The 25120-nt window shown below is 43.5% G+C and overlaps 1 protein-coding gene across 1 annotated transcript in view; it reads left to right on the top strand.

The window, feature by feature from the left end:
• chd8 (chromodomain helicase DNA binding protein 8) overlaps positions 1–24678 on the top strand; it is a 29313-nt gene extending 4635 nt beyond the window's left edge. Inside the window, exons 5-29 of the mRNA XM_010784111.1 lie at positions 23–522; positions 655–805; positions 4258–4330; positions 4758–4939; positions 5175–5252; positions 5807–5977; positions 8674–8973; positions 11305–11526; positions 13220–13437; positions 13531–13733; positions 13909–14065; positions 14152–14241; positions 14347–14450; positions 15118–15241; positions 15505–15580; positions 15700–15971; positions 16244–16473; positions 17623–18264; positions 18345–18451; positions 18612–18833; positions 19463–19558; positions 19674–19787; positions 20595–20696; positions 20787–20917; positions 24507–24678. Of these exons, the coding sequence (XP_010782413.1) occupies positions 23–522; positions 655–805; positions 4258–4330; positions 4758–4939; positions 5175–5252; positions 5807–5977; positions 8674–8973; positions 11305–11526; positions 13220–13437; positions 13531–13733; positions 13909–14065; positions 14152–14241; positions 14347–14450; positions 15118–15241; positions 15505–15580; positions 15700–15971; positions 16244–16473; positions 17623–18264; positions 18345–18451; positions 18612–18833; positions 19463–19558; positions 19674–19787; positions 20595–20696; positions 20787–20917; positions 24507–24678 (4737 nt within the window). The remainder of the gene's footprint in view (positions 1–22; positions 523–654; positions 806–4257; positions 4331–4757; positions 4940–5174; positions 5253–5806; positions 5978–8673; positions 8974–11304; positions 11527–13219; positions 13438–13530; positions 13734–13908; positions 14066–14151; positions 14242–14346; positions 14451–15117; positions 15242–15504; positions 15581–15699; positions 15972–16243; positions 16474–17622; positions 18265–18344; positions 18452–18611; positions 18834–19462; positions 19559–19673; positions 19788–20594; positions 20697–20786; positions 20918–24506) is intronic.
• Positions 24679–25120: the final 442 nt, after the last annotated feature.

Here is a 25120-nt window from a genome sequence, read left to right as displayed (position 1 = left end):
TAAAATATTCTCTTTCACACAGACAAGCGCGACAACCTCGCTCGGCGGCACCGTCTCCGTGGTGAAGGTCATCAACACGTCGGCAGCAGGCCCCTCCAACACGACCACCACGCCGTCCCAGGCCATCCGCATCACAAAGGCTCCTGGAGAGCCGACCTCTGTGCGGCGAGTGGAGATCCTGTGCAAGCAGGAGAAAGCAAACCGCATCGTGGCTGAAGCTATAGCCCGGGCGAAGGCGCGCGGCGAGAAGAACCTGCCCAGAGTCCTGAACCAGGACGAGCTCCCGGCCACGCAGACCTCCCCAGAGTTGGGGGGCACCGTCACCGTGGTGTCTACTGCAAAGAAAAAGAGTGGCGGAGGAGGTAGCAAAAAGAAAAGTCCTGTAGCTGGAGGAGCAACGCCCAAAAGCTCAGGAGGGGACAAAAAGGGCAAAGCGAAGACGCCAGGAGGAGCAACAGGAGCGCCTGGAGGCACAGTGATACCTGGGTCTGGGAACAAGAGCAAAAGCAAGACTAAGACAAAGTAAGTGATATGTTTGTGAGGGAGAGAATAACATGGATGCAAGTTATGTGTTTGGAAAGGAAGACACTGTTAGTTACTTTTCGCTGCTTAATTTGATCTTTGCTCTTCCCTGCCACCTTTCCCTTCCCGCAGCACTATTACTCTAGTGGGAGCAAAGAAAAGGAAGAGGACTGGATCCTCAGACCACTCTGATGGGGAGTTGAGTCCTGCCTCACCTACTACGCTGGATGATGACCTCATTACGGTACAAACTCATACAAAGCCACATGGCAAAAAGGGAGATTAGGGATGATATTATCAACTTTTCTAGCTGGAAGCAGTGTTCATTTTGCAACCGTTTTAGTCTAGATCTTATTATTATAATTATTATATGTTAGAAATGTTTAATACTGGTCTCAAGCATTTATAATCAACTGAATGCTAATTTGCATAATCTTCTGTCAATTAGCACAAAATGCATTTCCTTCAGAAAATGCGTGCGAATGCTGTAAACTGAACATTTGTGGCTGAATTTAGCTGAAAAAGTTGAATATGTTATTAGCTGCTTTTAGTAAGTGTGTTGCTGAACTTAGCGGAGAAATGCAGAAAAGTGAAATGATTTGAATCAAAATTGTTCCAGCTCAAATGCACTGCAATGACTTTTTTGAAAACTTGAAAGTGAAATGTTAAACTGGAAGAGTAGGAAAAATAGTGAAGAAGCTTAATATTTAAAATAAAAGGTTTAAAAAAATGTCCTGAAATAGCTGAATAATGTAATGGTTGAATGGTTTATAGCTGAAAGTAGGCTGAAGGAGTTAAGTATCAGATGTAAGTCGTGAATTAATGTGTATTAAGATGAGAAAAGAAAGTAAAAAGGCTCGGGAAAGCAGCAGAATATTTTGACTGCAAACTTTTCGACTAAAACCATAGGTCACCAATAATGTATAAAATATGTGGAACATGTTGAAGTTAGGGCTGGGCGATATATCGAGTTTACACGATACATCGTGGATTGCACTCCATGCGATGTCGTAAATGACCACATCGTGAACATCGAGTATTATGTTGTCAAATCAATTTCCCGCCGCGGCCAAAATGAGCTTTCCTTTCTCCCTCATAGACACAGTCACACACGCAGGCACACACGCAGGCCCCGTCTAACTTGCACACAAACATTACACACATGCACAGTGAAAGAGAGCAGGGCTCGACATTATAAATGGCCCGCTGGCTCGGAAGCACTATTTAGACACCCCGGGCCAGCATAACGTACTTTCCACTTGCCCNTATATCGCGATATAGTCAGTAAATATCGCGATATCATTTAGAGACCATATCGCCCAGCCCTAGTTGAAGTCAGTATGAAGTCTCCATCAGACAGAAAAGAATAGGCTGAGACAGTCTGTTAAAGTCCAGTGTGTTTGTCAGNGAGAAAAGAAAGTAAAAAGGCTCGGGAAAGCAGCAGAATATTTTGACTGCAAACTTTTCGACTAAAACCATAGGTCACCAATAATGTATAAAATATGTGGAACATGTTGAAGTCAGTATGAAGTCTCCATCAGACAGAAAAGAATAGGCTGAGACAGTCTGTTAAAGTCCAGTGTGTTTGTCAGAGCATCAGGGAACCCCAATGAACTGATATATGTTTGTTCTTTTGTTTTTGTGTGTAAAATGTGGAGATGGGAGCAGTTTGTTTAAAGTTCACTTCTCTCTGTTCTGAAGAAAGATCCGGAAATTGTTTACATGGGAGTCTATTGGGAAGTCTATAAGTTTTTGTCTCTTCATGCCCTCAAGAGGCATTTTGTTTAATATTTTTTCTTAATTCTTTTTTATTTTCCAACCTAGGAGAGGTTTTCCTAAGCTTTTCATGAAAAATGATGTCTGGGGAGTGTAGGGTTTGGGAATTATCAAATCAAATCAAGTTTTATTTATATAGCACATTTATAAACGATTTTTGGTCGAGCCAAAGTTCTGTACATATAATACAAATAGCCTACAGTAGAGACACTTTACAGCTAATACAAGAGCACAGATTGTTCAGAATATCAGTATGGCAATTATGGCAGGTTTAAAAAAAAAAATGTGGGCGAATTTCAAGCTGTCCTCCACTCTGTTTTGAGATCAAAGCACTCTAGACTTAACGAGCTGCCCAATACACACTAATGTTAAAATCTGAAGAAAGCCTCTTTACCAAGCTCCAAACTAAGTTAAATATCTCAAAAAGTGTAAAAGATATGAAAAATGTGATCATTTTAAAGTTGGAATGAAGTGTCTAGCTGAAAGTATGTGGAAGGAGAAGCATTTGGCGCAAGGTGTAGGTAAAAGAGGATTTGAAGGTTCCTCCCATTGAATTCCATGTTTAAAAAAAAGAGTTTAAAAAGCTGAATATTTCAAAAAGTATGAAATATTTTGAAAAAGTTCAATGTTTCCCATCGATTGCTGAAAAGGCTGAATAGTTTGATATTTGAATGGTTTCTGTAGCTGAAAGTATGCTGAAGTTATTGAGAGCCAAAGTATTGGTTGATTTGAAGATTCAAAGAACTATAGTGGAATGATGTGGCACAGCATTCGCACTAATTAGCATGAATTAGTCAACAAGACATCTAGTGGTGCACGATAATTATCGGCCCGATATTAGGAATTATGACGTCATCCCGATAAACCCGATAAAAGTATTAATAGCCCCGATAATATACAATATATTTTTTGGGTAAAAAAAAAGCAAAAAATACTGCGGTGTGGGTGGATTGGGATGAGGGGCGCTTGTTTTTCACTCAGCTCCTCCCGTTTTGCCAGTACTGTGGTATTAGTGGTTTAGGAAGAGGGGAGTTTTTCACAAATCCAGCGCTCCCTAACTCATGCCTGGCTGTGACGTAAATGGTGTGCGGCCGTGAAGCCTGGACAGTAAACAAACATGTCGTCGGTAGTATGGGACTATTTCAAAGTTTCAGAGTTAGATAGTTCGCTTGCTATTTGTATTAACAAATGCAATGCAGAAGTTCCACGAGGAGGGAAAAAGGCAACGAGCTATAATACTTCCAACCTGATTAGTCACCTGAAACATCGACATCGCNTGATTGGCTGTGCTTTTTACAGCGCCACGGCTTCCACAGATGACATTTTTTAATGGATTTTTTGTCAAAGCACTTCAGATATTCATTGCTATCGGGATGTTAAGAGCATTCCATGGAATATAACAAAAAGTGTATCTCGAGCCAGTTTCTCAAACTTACCTACCCCACCTTTAAGAGAGCCGAGCCAAATGATCCGGCTCACTAACGTAAAAAGACAGTATCTATAAGGGACGGCTCAAGTCAAAATTCAGGGGTAGACGCCCTCTCAGCCCTGGTCTGGCAGAAACACTGATCTGAGTACTTCTACTTCTACTCAAGTACAAGATCTGAGTACTTCTACTTTTACTCTAGCACAAGATCTGAGTACTTCTACTCAAGCACAAGATCTGAGTACTTCTACTTTTACTCAAGTACAAGATCTGAGTACTTCTACTTTTAATCTAGTACAAGATCTGAGTACTTCTACTTTTAATCTAGTACAAGATCTATACTTATACCACCTCTGTTTATAGCCTATGAAAAAAACTATTAGAAAACGAAGCCTAAAGCTAACGTTAGCAGATATAATATTAATGTATGCTAGTTAGCTAGCTCAACGATTCCTTAAATAATATTGCGACAGAAAAACTTTCCAGTTCACAGGGAGCTCTGCTCTGAACACCTGAACGGCCTGTTTTAACAGCTGTTCACCAGCGGTCCGGTCTGTGCCACAGTGACTCCGGACCGCACAGTTACTGTTAACGAACGCACCGTAGGTAATGTAGCTGCTGAAGCTAGACCATCATCGCCGAGCAGCAGAGTTCAGCCGACAGACAGGAAGACACGAGCACACAGCTCGCGCTTCATTGTAATATATATATATAATGTGCTCGTCATGATGGCACATAACAACTCGCTTTATCTTGAGATATTCTTGATGACATCATTCTTTACATAGCCATCCTTTCAATTGTTTTAAGCTCAATAATAAAAACAGATAATATTTGATCAGAATTTCTCCCATTTGTCTGGGACATATGATGCTCTTTTTCAGGTTTCATATTAGGGCCCCTTTAAAACCTTTCCAGACACTAGTTAAATTACAGTATTTCACATGTTGTGGCGATCGTAAGACACCATGCTCGTACCTTTCTGGTCATGGTGTCCATATCTATGTCGGCTCTCTTGGCCCACTTCTGCCAGAACTCAGGGTCGTCAAGGGCGATGTCGTTCCGGTTCTCAGAGGCCACGAAGCTGGCCTTGGAGAACGTGGAGCCCTTGCCCTCGTTCTCGATGGTGATGGTGGTGGCTCTTCGCTGCAGGATCTGGTCGATGTCCTCCTCGCAGAAGCGATTGCCTTCATCGTTCTCGTCCATGATGGCGGCGTAGGCTCCTTTCCTCAGCAGGTCCTCGATCTCCTTCTTAGAGAACTGCTGCACCGGCTAAAGGCGACGCAGAGAGATATTTACACAAGTGGATTTAGAATTATATTTTCGAAATAAACTAAGCTTACTGCAACAGCGACTGACCCAAGAATGACGTGGCATCTAGAAATATGACAGATTTTATTTTTCTCACCCCGTTGTTGTTGCCTTCTTTGTTCCCACTCATGCTCTGCAGGACGGCACGGTCCAGCCCGAGCTTCAGACTGGCTTTATCCAACATTTCCCTCTCATAGGAGTTCCTAGTGATCAGACGGTACACCTTCACCGCCTTGGACTGGCCAATACGATGACACCGAGCTTGAGCCTGAAATAAGAAATTAAAAGAGGGGTCAAAAGAGCATCATGTGCAACTGCTGTTCAACGTTTTTAAGCATTAAATGGGAAAATATACACTTAAAGAACCGAGGGAATAAACGGAAAGACTGTTTGTTGTTGTAGCCCTATTGAACTATCTTTAGGACAGACAGCAGATATATATCTATCGTACCTGCAGGTCATTTTGAGGGTTCCAGTCAGAGTCAAATATCACACAGGTGTCAGCAGCAGTGAGGTTGATACCCAGGCCTCCAGCCCTGGTACACAGCAGGAAGACGAATCGGTCCGAGTCGGGCTTGCTGAAGCGGTCGATGGCAGCTTGTCGTAAGTTCCCACGCACTCTGCCATCGATTCGCTCGTAAAGGTATCTGTTAAAGAAATAACATTCCTTACATTAGCACATCTCATAACTCCTCACAATACTTTCATGTTATGACAATCTTTATGCTTTTAGAGCCACCTTGGCCCTCTTACCTCTTGTTGATGAGGTAGTCCTCCAGAATGTCCAAGCAGCGCACCATCTGGGAGAAGATGAGCACCTTGTGGCCGCCGGCCTTGAGGCGAGGCAGCAGCTTGTCCAGTAGCACCAGCTTGCCGGCCGAGCGAATCAGAGCCTGCAAATGGAAGTCGGAGGCCATGGGGTCGTACACCTGCCGCAACTCCGTAACGATCTTCTCCTCCGCGCCTGGACAAGAGGCACAGTTATATTATGTTATCGAACTATGCAAATGCAGTTCAGACTGCTTAGTGTGTGAAAAAATTGTTTTATTTAATATAAGACCATTTTCTAAAGTGCCACCAAATAAATAATATAACAATTACTCTAAAATGTTTTTATGAAAAAGTGCAACATTTAGATAGCAGTAAGCACAATATTTGGTAAAGTCAAAATATGTTCATATTTCTGATGCAAAATCAGTCAAAAATAGCACTTAATTACACATTTTCCCCCAAATAATTCAGCCCTTATAAATGCAAACTTCAATTACGCTGGATGTTATGCTATTTTTTTTTAATCCAACTGCTTTCATTCAGACGCGATGTTTACAGTGAGAACAGCAATAACATATGTGACCTGCTCTATCGAAATCAGTCGGAAGTCGCAACGGCTCATTTCAAAATAAACGTGGATTTGCGTAAAAAAACATTTTTTCGGGGTTCGGGTGTTTTGTTTGATTTTAAACAAACAAAGTCTTGGCTTTCAGAATATGAAACTTTTATTTCCAAACTCACACGATAAATACATTCTTTAAGCTTATAAAGGGAAGATGACAGGCAATCTGCTCCCCCGCAGCGCCGCCCCCCCTCCCTCCGGCTGACATTATGAATGTAAGCGTAGAGTAATCATAAATAACACGGCAGGGTCCGTTACAGTTTGTTTTCATCTGATTTCAATTAAACAAAGTCTTGGCTTTCAGAATATTAAACTTTATTCGGCAAATTCGGATGATAAATACAACTTTGAAGCTTGTAACGGCATAATTACAAGCGGAGAACGGAGTAATTTAACGTCACAGCAGGCATAACAACAGCCGGTGTTTCTCGTGAGGGTTTTCCCCGGGAAACAAACGCAATACACACAAACGCAAAATTACACAAACACACACACACGTATACACACACTCGCAAGCTTCTCCCAGACCAGTAATCCAAACGAAAATATCTTCCCTCCGTAGTATTTTGATCATTTGCTCCGCTAATAATCAATCAGATCGATGGATTCCAGAGAAGAGAAAACTTTGAAGGCGTTTTTCTCAAAATGATGACAAGGTGACAGTCATTATATAATGTGACATATTTTGCTTAATATTTGGAGTACAAAAACAATCCTGATATCATTAGAAAGCTAGGAATATCGTCTTTCCAGCAGTGTATAGAACTCAAAATGTGTCTTCGGGTCAATGCGACTGATTTCGAAAGAGCAGGTCACATATGAAACAGTTAATTTTGAGACTGAATAAAACAAACATACATGCAGACAACGAGATGCGTAATATGAAGAGCTAATAAGTTCATACTGTGATGACATACCATTGATGAGGTAGGGGTGGTTGCAGCACTTGCGTAGCTCCATCATAGTGTTGAGCAGGTTGGGGACGTTGCTGTTACTGGTCACACCTAAGCTGAGGAAAGTGAAGTTCCTCTCCAGGATGGCCCGGTAATACTTCTTTTGGACATCCGTCAACTCAACCTGAGATCAAATACAGTGAAATAATTTCGTTGTTGCCTTATTTGTGTCCTTCAGTTTACATCGCATGTTCATTATTTACACCTACCTCAATGATGGTTTCCTGTTTGGGCGCCAAATTCTTCTCGACATCCTCTTTGAGTCTTCTTAACATCATGGGTTTCAAGATGGCCTGCAGCTTCTGAACCTATGGGTCAAAGTAAATCATTTTCTTAGTGACAATGTCAATGATGAGTGTGTTACAATTGCAAGTTTCATTGCCAAAGTGAGTGTATATTCCACACCTGTTCTTCTGTTTTGAGGTCCCCAAAGTCTCTGAGAAATTCAGTCTCAGAGGAAAACTGAGCCGGCTCCAGGAAGTGAAGCAGGCTGAAGAGTTCCTCCACTGTGTTCTGGAGAGGAGTGCCGGTCAACAACACCTTGTGTTCCTGGGAGAATCAACAGATAGCACATTTAGGAGATAGAGAGGGAAAGGGTAGGGCAAAAATATCAATCAGGCAGACAGGTAAGTGAATACCAAATACAAAGGAAGTATTTCAGGGAACAAAGAACTTTCTTTCTCTGCAAATTTGACCATACGTTTTGTTTCAAAATGACTCACCAGATCCAACATCTTCAAGCTGTCCAACAGCTTGCAGTTGCGGTTCTTGAGTCGGTGAGCCTCGTCGATGATCACGCAGCGCCAGGAGATCTCCCTCAGCTCCGGGCAGTCGGACAGGATCATCTCAAACGTTGTGATGAGGGCGTCAAACTTGTACGCACCAGGGATCAAGTGATCCTGCAGAGAGAAGGGCCATCTTTTATTCAACATGTGTAAGAGACAAAATGCAAACAAGGGTGGAAATAGAAATCTCTCTTTACATTTATAAATGTTTGTAATAGATTATTTTTGGATCTTTTTTGTTGTTGTCTGAAAGTGTAGGATTGATCAAATATTTTAGGTTATTTCAGACAAGAACGTTTCTTTGATAATTACACAAAATTTGTTGTTTTGTTTGTTTATGTGGATATATTGTGTAAATGTAGAATTGACTGATTGAGTGTGAGCTGCAGGAAGAATAGCCAGTGCCCATATTTGGGTTAATGGGGAATTTTTAACAAGTTAATTGACAATCTAATAATAGTTAGATAAATAAAATAAAGTAATAACTCCACCTTGTCATCCTTGAAGTACATCTCGTACTGCTGGATCATCTGTCGGCTGGCCAGGCTGCCGTGGTACACGATGGCGTTCATGTCGGTCCATGTGACAAACTCCCTCTCCCAGTTGGTGATGGTGGAGAGTGGAGCGATGATCAGGAAAGGGCCGGTGACGCCGGCATCGTACTCCTCCGACAGTAGCGCGATGGACTGGATGGTCTTCCCCAGACCCATCTCGTCTGCCAGGATACAGTTCTGCCTGAGAGACAAGACACAGGGAGTCATTAGTGACGTGTTGGGAGAAGCAATTGACAAGCATTATGCAAACCTGGTTAAAGATGACAATGCATTTTTCTTGTGTTATTGATAATGTGCAGCAAACCAGTCATTATAGCAAAAGAAAAGAAAACTTCATTTTTATATCTGGTTGTACAAAGTTTTCTGAATCTTAACTGTCAAAGTCTGTTGACAAATTATTTTCCCTCTAACCAGTCTGCCAGAGCCCATACTATGTCCCATTCAGTGTTTAATTCCTGTCTGTCTGTCGTCGTCTTCTTCTTCTACTCTGACTCTAATGTCTTTCCTTCTCTAGCACTGTTTTCTTAATTTCTTTCATTTACTGGGGACAATTTAGCCATCCAACATTTGCTGCTCTAAATAACTTAAAATATAAATATTCAAAAAGTATTGAATGGTGGAAAAACAAATATATTTTTTGGCCACAGCTTAAAGTGACGGGACTTCTTCCTGCGTATTGATATGACTGCACATAGTCCCTTGATCAGCGCGTCCTAAGCAACGGTCTTCTATCGGAAAAAGAGGAGACCACTGAATCTCCAAATTGACCAGTTATAATCAAGTATTCAACTAAGCTGTGTTATAACCTCTTATAAAACGGACCAGTCAAATCAAGCAATCTGATTGGTTCTTAGCTGTGATATAATGAGCGTATATCACGGGTAGATTTGTCGTTACTTTTCACAACAAGTCAGTATCCCTCCGCGTCTGAGAAAAGCTACAACCGTTACAACTCCGGGCCGAACCACGCCCCTTAACTGTGATATAATGGCCATATACCACAGCCTGTCATGAGCTATTGCTTAATTATACAATACTTTTCTATAGTTGCTACTACTGTAATTACAGCACCTTACCTGGTAATCCAATCCGAGTGTGGCATCAAAATGCAACATCCTACAGGTGACTATTGAGTGTAGTGCTTATCTCCTCTGTGTGATAATTACCTGTTGTACCAGTTGAAGAGCAGCCAGTTGACTCCTTCTAGCTGGTACTCTCTGAGTATGTTGGAATTTTTGTACTCTCTGGTTTCCTCCAACTTTTTCCATGCACTGGCAGAGGGCCGCGCCTGAGGAGAGGAATGAAAAATGAATCAAAGAGTCTATGGGAATGATACACCAATTGCTCCTGTAGGCATGTTTACAGAATTGAAGTGTATGCAAGTCACTTTGGATAGAAGCGTCAGCCAAATGACATGTAATGTGAAGTACCAAACACTTTCGCTATCTTCCCCCTGAATGCTCACCGTTCTTTTCAGGCGGGGTTGTCGGTTTAGAATTTTGCTGAATTCTTCGACCTTGCCCTCATCCACGTCCTCCTTCAGCTCCCAAGTGGCGTCTTCATAAGGGAGAGAGCACCACTTCACCAAGTAGTAGATAACAGGCTAGAGGGAAAAGCAAGAATTTATCAACCATTATCAAATATCATACTTTATAAGAGAAGGGTCATGCTTCTTAAGGGTTCAGTTCAGTAGCGCGGTTTCTCAGGGAGAAGCCTGATCTCTCACCTCGCCATTGTCTTTGTCCACACTGTGGGAGACGTCCAGGATCCTGTCCACCTCCGTATAGTCTGGGTTGAAAGCCTCCTCCTCCTGAACAGAACCACAGGGTCAGTACAAAGTTCAAGCTTTAGAACTACATGCTAAAAATAAGAGCTTCCAGGGTCTTCCCCCGTCTCACCTCCTGGAAGAGGTGCCTCATCTGTGCCTGCTTGGCCTTGAACCTCTTGATCTTCTGATGGATCCTCTTATCTTTCTCCAGCTGACTCAAACTGGCCCACTCACAGTGCATGTATGAACTGAGAACAAGAGTCAGGATTTACTCATTTAGCTGTCTGCTCATGAAATAAACCAAAGTTACGGATTGAGATATTGAAACTTACTAGTTCTTGTATTTTACAAAGAATTCCTCAACGTTGGTGTACTGGCCCACACAAACCTGGAAAACAAGGAACGATGATGGGTTTTTATGATTCTTAAAAATGGGATTCAATAATGGTATTGGAATGAAATGAAATAACACAATGCACATACTTCCTTCTTGGTTAGCCTCAAAGACAGAACTTTGTCTACAATAGCAGCATCTTCTTCACTTGGGTTTTCCTGTTAAAAAAACAAACAATTGATACCATTAAAAAAAAGGGGCCTTTTTGAGTCTGGGGGACAAACTACCGGGAGGGAATTTGGGGATTTAAGCCTTTGCAGACCATTTACATGCACACAAAGCTATATAACAAACTACAGGGGGAAAGCATAATATGGCCCCTTTAAAAAGGCGTCAATTTTCTTAATATTTTAACATATATCATGAATAAAGCAAAAACCCCACCCTATGACAATCCTTTCACTTTGACGCTCACCACAAAGAACTGCATGCTGGGCTGTCCGTCGGCGTCCAGCTCCAGCTCCTGTTTGAGCTGCGCGGCTGACCCGCCGCTGATGGAGGCCACAGCTGCTGCGGTCGTAGTAACGTCTACATCCTCCTGCTCGTCCTCATCGTCCGTTATCTTGATGTCCAGGTCCTCTGTGTACTTCTTCCTTTTCACCACGCGATTGGAGCGCCTCTGCTGGCCGGAAGACAAACGTGTAGTGAGTGCGATTGTAAAAGGTCAAGCAGATGAAGAGATGGGCACACCCCACTTTTCACATCAGAACAGATGTGATGAATCGTTCAGCGTCTGTGCCTAACTGTACATTTTACAGCAAATTCCTTCTCTGCAACAAACGCCTACAGCTGATCTGGAGTGTGCATCCATCTGTCATCTCTCAATCTGTCACTGTTCCACACACTAACATGTGGATTTTTGTAGTTTAATTGACTGAGACAGTAGTACAGTTTTGACATTTTCAAAAAAAGGACATCTGACACCTTAGCACCAACAAGGAGAATTTATAAAATGAGGCTACATCTGATAAACAACAGGGACCGTATTCACAAAGGATTTTAGGGCTAAAAGTAGCTCCTAACTGGCGAATTTAGGAAAAACTCCTAAACATAATGGGCGTGTAGGTCTTAAATTTAGGACTCCTAATTTTATTCACTAAGAGCAATTCACAAAGTATTTTAGGCCTAAAAGTAGCACCTAAGTTTAGGAGAGCTTAAAAGTCCTCGAGAGGACTCCTAACTCAGTAAGACCTATTCACAAAGAATCTGAAAATGGCTGCGAGACGAAATGTTTTGGAGACAATGGAAGACTGTGAATTGATCAAGAGATATAGGATAAATCGTGAGGGTATCAAACTTGTTGTGGAATTAGAGCGGGATGCAATAACATCCCCGACTAACAGGAATAACCAGATTAGTCCGGAAATAAAATGTTTGGCAACACTACGATATTTAGCAACAGGGAAAATGCAACTTTGCAATGCCGACAATTTAGGAATATCGCAACCATCAGTCAGCTGTGCCATAAACCAAACCATCAACGCGCTCTCTAGACCACATATCATCCAACAGTTTATCCGGTTTCCTTTGGACAATCAACAACTACACAGGATCAAAGCCAACTTCATGGCAATTGCAGGTATGCCCGGTGTGGTCGGTGCTATTGACGGGACGCACATAAAAATAATTGCGCCATCAAAAGATGAGGACGTGTTCGTCAATAGAAAGAGAGTACATTCCATCAACACGCAGATTGNCTGAGGCTCCTTAGTAAACTGTGGTAACATGAAGAGCCGTTTGGGAGCCGTGAAAAGCAATTTATTTGTAGGGGGGGGGCTATAATAGCGCCAGCTATTTCGGCTCCCAAACGGCTCTTCATGTTACCACAGTTTACTAAGGAGCCTCAGTTTTGCTGCTGCGAGGCTCTGGTGCTCGCAGCTCACGCGCGTGCTCCACTAGCACCACTCATCGCGTCCAAATCGTGCACGTTCCGTGTTGTCCTGTAGCAGGCACCTTCGATGTCGGGGAAACGATCTTCAATACTCCGAAAATAATCCCACCAGACTCCTTTGCCCCTCCAACAGATGGATGTCCTTGTCCGGTTTCCTTTTCGTCATTTCAAGCGATAAAAACTCTCTATCTTCTCTCAAATTATTAATATTTTTGGACGCCCTCGGCTCGAGTTCAGGGCGTCCCTAGCTGAATAGGGGCGGGAAATGAGGGCGTCACATGACGGCAAGACGCTCCCCTGGCGGAAACGCTGACTCAGATATTGTGCTTGAGTAAAAGTAGAAGTACTCGGATCTTGTACTTGTAATTACAGGCTACTGGAACACTAGCTTTTATATGAAATACTTATTCATTGCGATGTAACCAATGTTACTTCACTCCCAATAGAACACCCTCGTGATCGACACTCCAAGAGTCCGCAAGCAGACCCGCCAGTTCTCCAGTTTACGAGGTGAAGGTGGAGACCTGTCCGATGACAGCGACGATGAATATCCGCCTGCCAACTCCAGACAGTCGCGGGCCTCCCGGCGCTCCGACCGCCACAGTGGAACTGGCTACGGACGCACAGACTGTTTCCGGGTGGAGAAGCACCTGCTCGTCTATGGGTACGTACACTTTGCTGCTCAATTTCCGAATGTATTCTCTTCGGCCTCGTCCCTTTTCCTTACTCTGCTTCCTGTTTTCTTCTTCTCCTCCAGTTGGGGTCGCTGGAAGGACATCTTGTCCCACGCCAGATGTAAGCGGCGTCTGAGTGAACGTGACGTGGAGACGATCTGCCGCGTCATCCTGGTGTTCTGTCTGCTCCACTATCGGGGAGATGAGAACATCAAGAGTTTCATCTGGGAGCTCATCACACCACCGGAGAACGGGCGTGAACCCCAAACACTTCTCAACCACTCTGGTACACACACAATGTTTAAAATATCTGTCAACTTTCTCAAAAAGGGGATGAATTACTTTTTTTGGAGAAGGAAAAAGTACAAACTCCTACTAAAACCACAACCTATTTTCTTTTAGCCAAAGCTTGTACCTTATCTGTTGAATGTTTTAAAAATAAACGTTTTGTTTTCTTCTAGGCCTGTCTATCCCTGTTCCAAGAGGCAGGAAGGGTAAGAGGGTAAAGGCCCAGAGCACATTTGATATTCAGAAGGTGGAGTGGATCCGCAAGTTCAACCCTGACACCCTGCTACTGGACGACAGCTACCGCAAGCACCTCAAGCACCAGTGCAACAAGTGAGTGAAGCCCAATCAGCTGTAACTCACTGTGTGTCATTTAGCCTCCATGTCCAAACACTGAAACCTCTCCTCTCCTACCTCAGGGTGCTGCTGAGGGTGCGGATGCTCTACTACCTGAAACAGGAGGTGATTGGAGAACATTCAGACGCCGTCCTGAAAGGGGCTGACATCAGGTACTGAATCTGCCCTTAGTACATTAAGCTAAATGCAGAACACACAGGCTCCATTACGGAACACAGTATGCCATGGAGTTGTTAATTTTATTAAATTTCGTCCAGGGATGTTGACATCTGGATGCCTGAGATGGAGCAGCAGGAGTTCCCCGCAGGATGGTGGGACACTGAGGCAGACCGCTCACTGCTTGTTGGCGTATTCAAACATGGTAGGATTTTTCTCTATAACCATGTTATAACTGAAATAAGCACATGGGTTAATTAAAACACGGGAAAACCTGCAAAGAATAGTTGATAAACTCCTTCCCCATTGCCAGTGGAAGTATGCCCTAGTACTTACTAATTTATATTTTATATATAATTATCATTCAGTATTTCTTTTAAGCTCTCAAAGCAGAGTTATGGATGTTGAAACAGTGGAAAGACTAAACAAGATGGCTTTAATGAGTTTTCTTTTACTTTCTGTGGATTTTGAATCAAGTGTGTTTTTTATAATGTTCAGCAAGGTAACATTACCAAATGATTAGGTGGAGTCTTACGTGTTGCGTTGTTAATAACGAATGGATTTGAATTGACTTCAACACACGTCAAATGGCAACAATTCACCTTTTTCATCACTGCCAATGGGAGCTGGAATAAGTGCTGATATGGACATACATCACTTGTCGTAGGTGTGAAAGGGGATTATTTAAGCTTAATATATTTATGAGAATAGGTTGTGGATATAATACAAAACAGTTTCTTTCAGCGTGGAGATCATATTCACCGTTGTTATGTAACATTTGTCAAGCTGCTGCGTTTGCCACCCTTCTGAGACTGGTCATTTCACAAGGCTTCGAGCATTTTCTCATTTAACACACTTGTCTCTGTTGCCAGGTTACGAGATGTACACCACTATGCGTGCTGATCCCTGCCTCAGCTTCCTGGAGAGAGCCGGTCGGCCCGACGACAAGGCCATCGATGCTGAGCAGCACACTGGTGACGCCGAGCTGGGAGATGAGTGAGTAATGCTGAATGCAAATGTATTTGTTTATACATTTATAGCAGTATTACCAGTAGAAGTGGATATTGTTTAATTGTAGACATTTTCTCATTTATGTCCATTCTAGAGACCCTATTATAACCACATTTCAAAATGTCAAATGCTTGTCGTTAACTACACGATACCTTTACATTTGGTGTCCCTTTACTAAACACTTCTTACCTTTTTTTTTTTAGAAAATGTATTAATAATAACCATTTCTGATTGTTTGTGTTGTGCAGTGCTGATTTTGATAAATACTCAGAGGACCCGGAGTTCAAGCCTGCGTCAAGACACGCCAAAGATCTGTTTGACGAGGTATGAATCTGATCCTTCGTATTAAAACTTGTCTGCACTGGTCGATTCCCGAAGAATATTTTGTAACTAAGCAACAGTGATAAACAATTGAATGAGTCTCCTCTGATCTCGTGTTGCAGACTGACTCCATGAACGTGGACGATGAGATTACTGTGGAAGACAAGGTGGGCCCGGTGATCACGGAGAGCTTTTCCAGCGTTAGCGGTGCGTGCGACTGGCCCTCCAGCTCTTCGCTGACGGCGCGCATGCGGCGGCTGATCACGGCGTACCAACGCAGCTACAGGCAGGTGCAGCTGAAGATCGAAGCGGAGGCGAAGGGCGACCGCAGGCGCAGGCGCTGCGAACAGGCCAGCAAGCTGAAGGAGATCGCACGGCAGGAGCGCCAGCAGAGGTACGCTGGGGCTGCATTATGGTTTTAATGTGACACTCATGGTAACAGAAGTTATATCTTCAGTGTTGCAGTGTTTTTATCCTTGAAGGTAACAGATGTAAGAAATGTGCCTGTAAGCGGTTTTGTTTTAAATGGACAATTGATAGAATCAAATTAATTTTTATGCTACGATAGTCTCATTAGATATACAATCTGTAGGGACCTGCCAATTCAAAAATACATTATTTTCTTTCTCATCCTTCACTTAGCTCCACTGTCTGTGTTTCCCCCAGGTGGACGCGTAGGGAAGAATGCGACTTCTACCGCGTGGTTTCCACTTTCGCAGTGCAAAAGTTTAAAAAGGAGCCAGGACTTCCTGAGGCAGGAGAGCCTGAGTTTGACTGGAACCGCTTCCGTACCTTTGCTCGTCTGGACAAGAAAACAGACGAGAGCCTCAGTCGATATTTCCGCTCTTTTGTCGCTATGTGCCGGAGAGTTTGCCACCTGCGCACTGGCCGCGAAGGTAACTACCACTAAAAATGCATTTTAAACAAAACCTTTATATTATTTTTAACCTCGGGGGCTGCGGGCTTTTTTTTCATGAAACTTTGTCTAAGGGCTTCTTAACATTTAACAACCTATGAATGTGTCATACCCACTTAACGGGAAGAAAAACTCAGCTAACTGACGTTACGAACCATCTTTAGCTAAACGAAACACAAGGGTAATATCAAGCCTCTGAATTAGCCCTGAGCGAAAAAATGCTAACGCACTTAGCACAGAACTCACGGTAGAAATGCTTTATTACTTATCGGATCTGCACAAACAAGATATCAGATTAAAGCACAGATTCCACAGATTCTAGAGGTATAAGTATCATCACTGTGAGACCAGAACTCAGGGTAGCAAAGGCAAACCCAGACAACACACAACGTAGCTTTACAGGGCCAAAACGGCAAATCCGTCTTACCTTTGCTGTGTTCTGATCAAAAGTTGTGTTCAATGGCATTAAAACGATAAAAACGCTGCCGAAGGTTAATCCAATGTCTCTGTGTCCCTTTGAAATGATTACTGATAATACATCATCATATTTATGGAAATAAGTTTTCAGTTTTCAGAGCGTAACATAGCTTTCGGTTTGGGCAAGCTGCGTGTGCATCACTCTCACTCCTCAATGGTAACGTGTAGGTGGATTTAGGAACTTCTCCTCAATTATATTGGCCCGAGGGGGGCCAGAGATATGGCAAATCCACCCAATTTTTTTTAAAAACCTCTCTAAAAAGGTCAAATTTCACTTGTTTCGCATCAATCTTTATACTGGGTACTTATTATATGTTATAGTTTGGATTCCTAAAGCTTTTAGTCTCCTATCCCATCATTCAAGGGTGGTTTTCACTGTAAGAAATGTTTTTTATTTGGACGGACCCTAGTTTACATTTTTTTACAATGTTCAATCTGAATTTACTTGATTCTGACTTTTATACATCCAACTCACAGGTTTATCATTACTTTGAGAAAAAGGATTATTAATTTTCCCCTTTTTAGAAGTGAAGATATAGTCATTTGTTCTGGGCATGTCATTTTCGAGCCTGAGACCTGAAAAACAGGCTCAGGGCTTAACCGGTTAAAAGCAGAGTCCCATTATAGTAAGAATGTCTTCTCTCCCCCTCAGATGTAGTCGAGCATCCCCAGAATGTGGCCCCCATCACTGAGGAGCGTGCTTCCCGTACCCTTTACCGCATCAGCCTGCTGCGTCGCCTCCGTGAGCGAGTCCTGCCGCATCCACTGCTGGCGGAGCGTCTTTCTCTGGCTCCGAACACCTCCGAGCTGCCCGCCTGGTGGAATATTCCCGAACACGACCATCAGCTGATGCTCGGGTCGTCCCTGCACGGCGTCAGCCGCACCGAGCTCTCCATCTTCCCAGACCCTCAGTTCTCCTTCAACCAGGCTCGGGATGAGTTTGTCCTGACCCAGCAGTCTGCTCCACCTCCGCCTATCATGCCCATCATGCCCAACATCCTGCCAAAGGTGGAGGAGGACATGCCTGTTGTGAAAGAGGAGCCGGCTTACGAGGACTCCCTGCTGCTTGGAGGAGAAATCAGTGCCGTCCTGCAGAGCACGCCCAGAAGTCATCATGATGGCAAGGAGCGAGGGCAGGGCTGGAACATCAAGAGGAGCAAGGGGAGGGTTGGGAAATCAGGAGAGAGGAAGGGGGAGGGAGGCTCGGATTCCGATTCTGACTCTGATTCAGGCTCGTCGTCGTCTGGGCGATCAGGCAGCAGCGATGAGAGTGGAGAGAGTGATGAAGAAAGAGGTAAGTTGCTATTTCACAGAAAAATTATAAATGCTTCAAGAATAAACCAAATGTAACAGTTTCCCCTTTCCTTTTCTTAGCACGCATGAAGATGTGTGACGTGGACGGAGACAACAGTTTACTCTCTATGAGCACATCTCAGGACGGCCTTCTTCCCCCCGATCCTCTCAGAGTGGATTGGCCCAAGGTAGTTCATGTACAATTTATCATTGTATGTTTAACTTCATTCAAATCTCAAAGCATTTCTCTTGGAGGATAAATCATTGCATGTATTTAAACTAATTCAGGATTAGTAAAGCACATCTAATCTAATATATGATTTTATTGTTGCTCTTTCTTTGCCTCAGGACCGCGTGTTGATCAACCGCCTGGACAGTTTGTGTACGCTGACGCTGAGCGGTCAGTGGCCCACGGGGCGGCGCTACCTGCCTGAGGCTCAGCTCGCCCCGAGCTCAGAGCTGGGGGGAGACGAGATGGCGTTCACGAGGTTGAACCGAAAACCCGGCGGCACACCAGGGGCCCCCGGGGAGGAGGGTGAAGATGGGGAGTTCACCGTCAAGCTCCTTAAGGTGAGAAAACAACAACACAACCACAATCTGTCACCAGTGTGAATCTGACAGGTCTTAAAGAGGCCCTATTATTGTTATGGGGTTTGTTCCTTTCTGTAGTGTGTTTATGTAGGGTTTTAGTGCATGTAAATGGTATGCAAAACATAAAATCCCACAGTTCCCTCAAGAGGGACTTTCTCTCTCACACTCCCCTGCCTGAAACGTCTCAATTAGACTACTTTGTTTACTTCCTTAACATACTGACATGGCTACATAACATTGCTTTCATTTGCTTCTGCTCCAACACATTGATAGACGAGATATGAGCTATGGGGCAGGACATTTCTTATTGGTTGCTCAATCACAACGGTGCTGACCAGTTAGCCAATCAGAGCACACTGGGTTCTGGTTTCAGACAGAGGGTGAAAAGAGGTGCTGCAGCACAGGCAGTATGAGAAAAAAAAAACTACCTTTTTCAACATTAAAGCATGTAAACATGTCACAGAAGAGACACAAATACACTTATGAGACTGAAAATGAGATAATAGGGCACTTTAACATTTGAGCTGTAATCATGCAGCCCTGCTACAGGGTGAAGGGTGATATGGGCTCTATGGCTAATTTAGAGGTCTCTGTGTGTCCCCTGTCAGGAGGAGGGGCTGAAGCTGACCTTCTCTAAGCACGCCATGATGCCCAACGGATCAGGGGGAGAGGGAAGTGCCCGCAAGAAGCGCAAGGACCAAGACGTAAGTGTGTCAGATCGGCATGAGCTCCTCTGTAGTCCAGGAAGAGTCGGATGGGAAAACAGAAACTGCTCTGGATTTTAGTTTGATCACTTTGTTTTGGCTGTCTCTCTTTTAGTTATCAGACCCAGATGGACTCAATGATCCTCTGGAGAAAACTCCTCGGCGCAGGGACCCCCCCACCTGGTTGAAGGAGAACCCAGATTATGAGGTGGAGGGAGACATGTTGGAGGTATAATTAGGGCATGCATTTTAGCTGATGATGAGCTGTCATACATATAGTTGCGATTAACGATTTTATACTCCGTCTCTGTTCATTTTGGCTTTTGCCTAAAGCCATGTTAGTTTCTATGGCTACTCATCAAATGCCATCATCAGTACAGGAGTGTCAATTCATCTTCATATCGTTTGCAGGGTCAATGTTTCAACCAATTGCACAGCTGCAACTAGATTAGATCAGACTTGGTGAGTGGGCCGAGCGTATGAAATGAAAACGTGTTTTATAAATGCAACGAAAAAACCCAAGCCTTGTTGACGGTTCCTCATTCAGCTTCCAAACTGTGGCAAGGAGACAGAGGGGAGCCTTGGTTTTGCATCAAGAGATGAAGTTGGTACTCACTTTGGATTCTGTACAATAATGCTTGATAACTGTACTGTAGTTTGTTAGCAAACATTTCTCTGTGTCCATCTTGCTTCGTTAGTAAGATTTACAGAGAAATAATGAGCTGAAAGAAAGGAACCTGTCCAACAGAGGCGAGATTTAGACATCCAAGCTTTTCTCCTGATATAATGCACTTTCTAATTGTTGCCACTTTGTGTCTTAGGCTTTTGTTTCTTTTGTTTGTAACAACTTTGTGAAATGATGGCAGTGAGCTCAATTCATGTCGTTCAGCGGATTATGTAACGATTACTAGAGGCCTCCGTATTTTCACGAGTTGTTCAAGTGTTAAATAAATATGAGGCCCCTGTCTCAGGTGGATTGGGATACAAATGTCTAAAATATTGTTCAGCTATTTCATAATGTGTCTTGTTTCCTCAGCTTCTTGAGAACAGGAGCAAGAGGAAGAGGAGGAGGAGGGCAGACAAAGCCCTGACAGGCAGTGAGAAGGTCAAAGTCATTAACATGCGGACAGGAAAAAAGGTGAGGCACACAGTGATTGGTATCATACCCCTGATTTGTTAGCTGTTTGTTATCTCTTGCTAACAGACACACATGTTTTTCCCTCTGTAGGTTGGAGCTGCTTTCTGTCCGATGCTGCAAGACCTGAAGGAATACCTGCAGGAGAACCCTGACAACGCTGTAGCAGCCGACTGGTCTGAGACTGTTCGGAGCTCTGTACGTACTAAAGATGTTATTACGAGGTTTTTCTCCGCAGTGTTTGAACCTCTAGATCAGGGGTGCCCAACCTTTTTTGAACCAAGAGCTACTTTTAAAGTTGCCAGTCTGCCGAGATCTACCAGTCCAAATAGAGATGGGGGGGCTGGGGTGCTAGCAAACTGTCAACTGGGGGGGAGCCTCGCTGCGGGGAAACGGCGGTGCAACTTCAATGATGCCTTTTTAAAAACATAAAAAATGAAGGGCGGTGACGGCCGTCAGCGGCCCTTGACGACCGGCGGTTCTGTGATTCTACAGATGGCCAGTCCACGGAGGGTGGTAAATACATACCGGAAGTAAAAAAAGACGTGCAACGGGACGGTGTTCCCACGGGAAACAAAACTTAAAATATTAAATGAAACAATCTCATCTCTTAAAATTATTATAAGAAATTATATAAATTATTATTATGAATTAAACATTCACAAATGTATAATGATGTATTCACATGTTTAACTGTTACATATGCACGCAACGAACAGAAGAGCTTAGGGCAGAATTAGGAGGGAATTCCGTCTCGTAGCGTTTGTGCACCTTTCTTTGATAAAGTCACGCTCGCATTGAAGATGAGACAGATGGACTTTGAATTTGAATAGATACAAAAATAATCTTCCTCCCACTCGGAGTGAAAATTATATATTTTGGGCTTTTTTGCTTCTGCCATAATTGCGGTCTTGTGTGTGTGCGGACTGTCACTCCTGTTGCCACGGACAACANAAACAACTCCGACTTTTATCAACAAACAGAAGTCACAGTCAGACTTGTCAAAATAATTAAATAAATCTCCAACAATGACGGTGTCTCACATCAAGAACAAATTCAATGTGAAGTCTCACATCAACAAAAATTAAGTTATAACGTTGATGTTCACCCGTGATGAATATTGAACTAACAAACTCCGATGTTTATTTCTACCGAACAGTTTTTACAGATTTTGTAATAGAAAACACAAAAAAATTAACAAGGTGATGTAAAGTATTACTATTAACGTGTTTACTCCCCTTCAAAAGCAGAATGACACCGTGTCTTTGTTGTTGTTTTTTGAACATTAAACATAACATAATAAAAATTCATTTCATTTCATTGAACAATGACAAAATATTAAATCATTGATTATTTTCCATTGACGCAATGAAACAACTCTCCGTTCATTTGATAACTGGTGCAAATGAAAAGATTTGTCGTTTTGAACGGGTGTGACCATAAGCTGCTCACGAAATTAGCATAACATAATGAACTTGTTATACCGTTTATAAACCCGTTGTTAGTCGCGTTTTTGGAACACCTGTAAAATTTTTTCTTTCTGTAAAATAAAATAAAAAGGATTTTTTCCTGAGGGACTTTACATGTGCAAGACAACAATTACGTAACCAAAAAAATTTGGAGAAACACGTTTATTTCCTTATTTCGTTTTGATCCTGAATAATCACGAAAATGCACAAAAGTATTGTTATTTAGGACCTACAAACTTTCGATTAGATAAAATTTCGTGAAAGTAAAAATATAAAAAGTTGTTTTTCAGATAATACAAAAACCTATCTCGGATTCAAAATACAGATAAATACTTTTTATGTTTGTATTTGTGATTAAATTAATTGATACATTCATATTCGTGATGACATTACATAGAGACTTAAGAAGAACGTAGGTGACATTGGAACATCGCGACTAGGTAAGTGAGTTTCCATCTATGTTATAATCTTTTGAACCTTCAATATTAGTGTGTTCCGAGGCGGGAGATTGAACCTTGGGATACCATGATGAGGGAAGGTACGATACGCTCGTAAGTGATGACTCAACGTATTTGCATCTGGCCGGTTTGTAGCCCCGCTCGGGATGACTATCCGGGTGTCATAAATATTCCGTCCGATTTGCGGAGGGTCGACAGTAGGAAAAAAGAAAGTCCTCGTCGTTGTGGTGAACTTTCATTTTGCAAACCTTTCTTCTTCTTCTCAATAGTTATGGAAGTACCTCAGGCGGTGAAGGTCTCTGCCCGGACAGGAAGGACGACCGAAAATTATTGCCCGCGGCTAGGGGTTGGTGGAGACGAAGTCACAAACGCCCTGCCTATGACCGGTTCCGCCACGGTAAAATTTTGCAAGCGATAGGTCGCCCCGGCCTACGACGGCAGAGCGGCCCCCTCCTCCTACTGGCTCCTTAAAGGAGGCAATGTGATGTTGAAGGCCAGCCGCAGGTACCTTTAGGTGGCGGTCCCCAGATATGAAGGGGGATCCACTACTGGTACCCGGCCGCTCTCGCCCGTGCGGTAGACGAGGGGTCGTTTCGGGTCGGTCCGACCGTCTCCGCTTCAGACGGGGTGACGCGCCACTGTCCCGCCGGGAGCTTTGGTCATCCTGTCACAACCCGTAGAGCTAGGTTTTTTTAGGAATTGGCGTTGCTAGGGGGTGGGAAGCTGGCCCTCCCCAGTCCCTCCGCGTACCATCCACACACCGTGCGGCGCGCCGTCGTAGCCGGTTAATTCTCGAGACGCCAGACTGCCTCACAGCGACGCCGACGGCACACTGTATGTGTGCTGCGGTGGGTCGTACCGTAAAAGGGTTTTCTGGAACTTACTTAGAACGACCCTGGGGGCACATAATAGGTCGTCTATACACTTTATAGACTTACTTAACCACGAAAACTACTATTCTTTTTACTTTAAACGGTGTGACAATCCTCGTACGATTCTTCTAGAATCCGATATCCTCGGTAGGCTGTGGGTGAAAACAGGTAAAACCGCTTATGTTTCTCGTTCACAGTACAAGGGTCAAGGGTGCAGAACAGACATGTAGGGAACGTTCGACCTTTTTTATCTTTAACTACTTAGATACACGCTAGTTACTTTTCTCTCCGGCGCTGCAGGATGAGATGTATTTCGGAACTGGTTCTACAAGGAAAGAGACCCTGTGTGGCTGACACGGCCTACCTATGGTTCAGGGTTTCCTTGTAAAAGTGAAATAATTTACCTCACATCTGGCTATTTAGCATAAACAAAATCAATAATGGTGGATAAACTCAAGAAGAGGTGCTTTCAGCCTTATAAGTAATCTCCAAGTTGTAAATGCGCTGCTGCTCTCGCTGATACTTGCATCTGCCATTGTGTGTGTGTGTGTGCTGGTGGTGGTCGTTGCCGTGTATGTGTGTGTGTTAGCAAGTGTTTGTGTGTCTGTGTATTTTCCCCATAAGGCAAGACCCGCCCAACTCTGTCTCTGATTGGCTTAACCTGAAATGTTACCCCACGTTAACCAATCATCACTCCTCTCTGGTCACTTTCACTTTTCCATGGTACTGTGAGAGGACATCACTGTATTCGCCTGTAAATTACATCTGCAGGGAGATTCGGTTCAGTTGGATCACATAATGTAACGCAGTAACGCACCCATTTAAATCACGGTAACTATAACGGCGTTACTGAATGGGAATAGGTAACTAGTAACGTTATTAGTTAACGCAAAAGGTAGTTGCGTTACAGTAACGCGTTATTCCAAACACTGGTCAATACTGATCTTATTGATGCTGGAGACCAGTCTGTTGTGGCCAGTGCTCTCTTCTTTGCTGCGGTCTGCTGGGGGGCAGCATCAGAGCCGGTGACACCAGCAGAATAAATAAACTGATCAGGAAAGCTGGCTCTGTCATCGGCATCAAGCTGGACACCTTTGAAGCTGTGGTGGAGAGGAGGACACTGAACAGGCTGTTGTCCATCATGGATAACCCCACCCATGATCTCCACCTGCAGCTGGACAGTTAACGGAGCTCCTCCAAAAGACTGCTGCAGCTCCGCTGTCACAAGGACAGATACAGGAAAACATTCCTGCCCACTGCAATAACTCTGTAGCCTACAACAATTACCTCTGGCTGGAAGAGAACTCACTTCTCCACACATTCTCTTGAATAACTGGACTTAAACTCACACTGTACATTTTACATTTATATTCCATTGAATATTCCATTCCTTACACACTTAGGGTAAGAATGGAGAAACCAGCTCGAGTGCGCTAGAATTTGAAAGTACACAACCGGAAAAAATCTGCCTTTTCCTTCAGACTTCCTTACAGAGCCCCTCCTCCAACACACATGAACGCGCACATGACCAATGAGGGCACGAGATAAATTTGTGCACAGATGGAAGGCTGACAGGCAGGCAGGCCATTCGGTTATTTTAGCCGGGCCGGCTCAGATCATTGGTCGTG

The sequence above is a fragment of the Notothenia coriiceps genome, unplaced genomic scaffold, assembly GCF_000735185.1.
Source record: "Notothenia coriiceps isolate Sejong01 unplaced genomic scaffold, NC01 NC01_scaffold00026101, whole genome shotgun sequence".
In the NCBI taxonomy this organism is placed as follows: Eukaryota; Metazoa; Chordata; class Actinopteri; order Perciformes; family Nototheniidae; genus Notothenia; species Notothenia coriiceps.
Note: the sequence above shows the minus strand (reverse complement) of the source record. Positions and strands in the feature narration are given on the sequence as shown.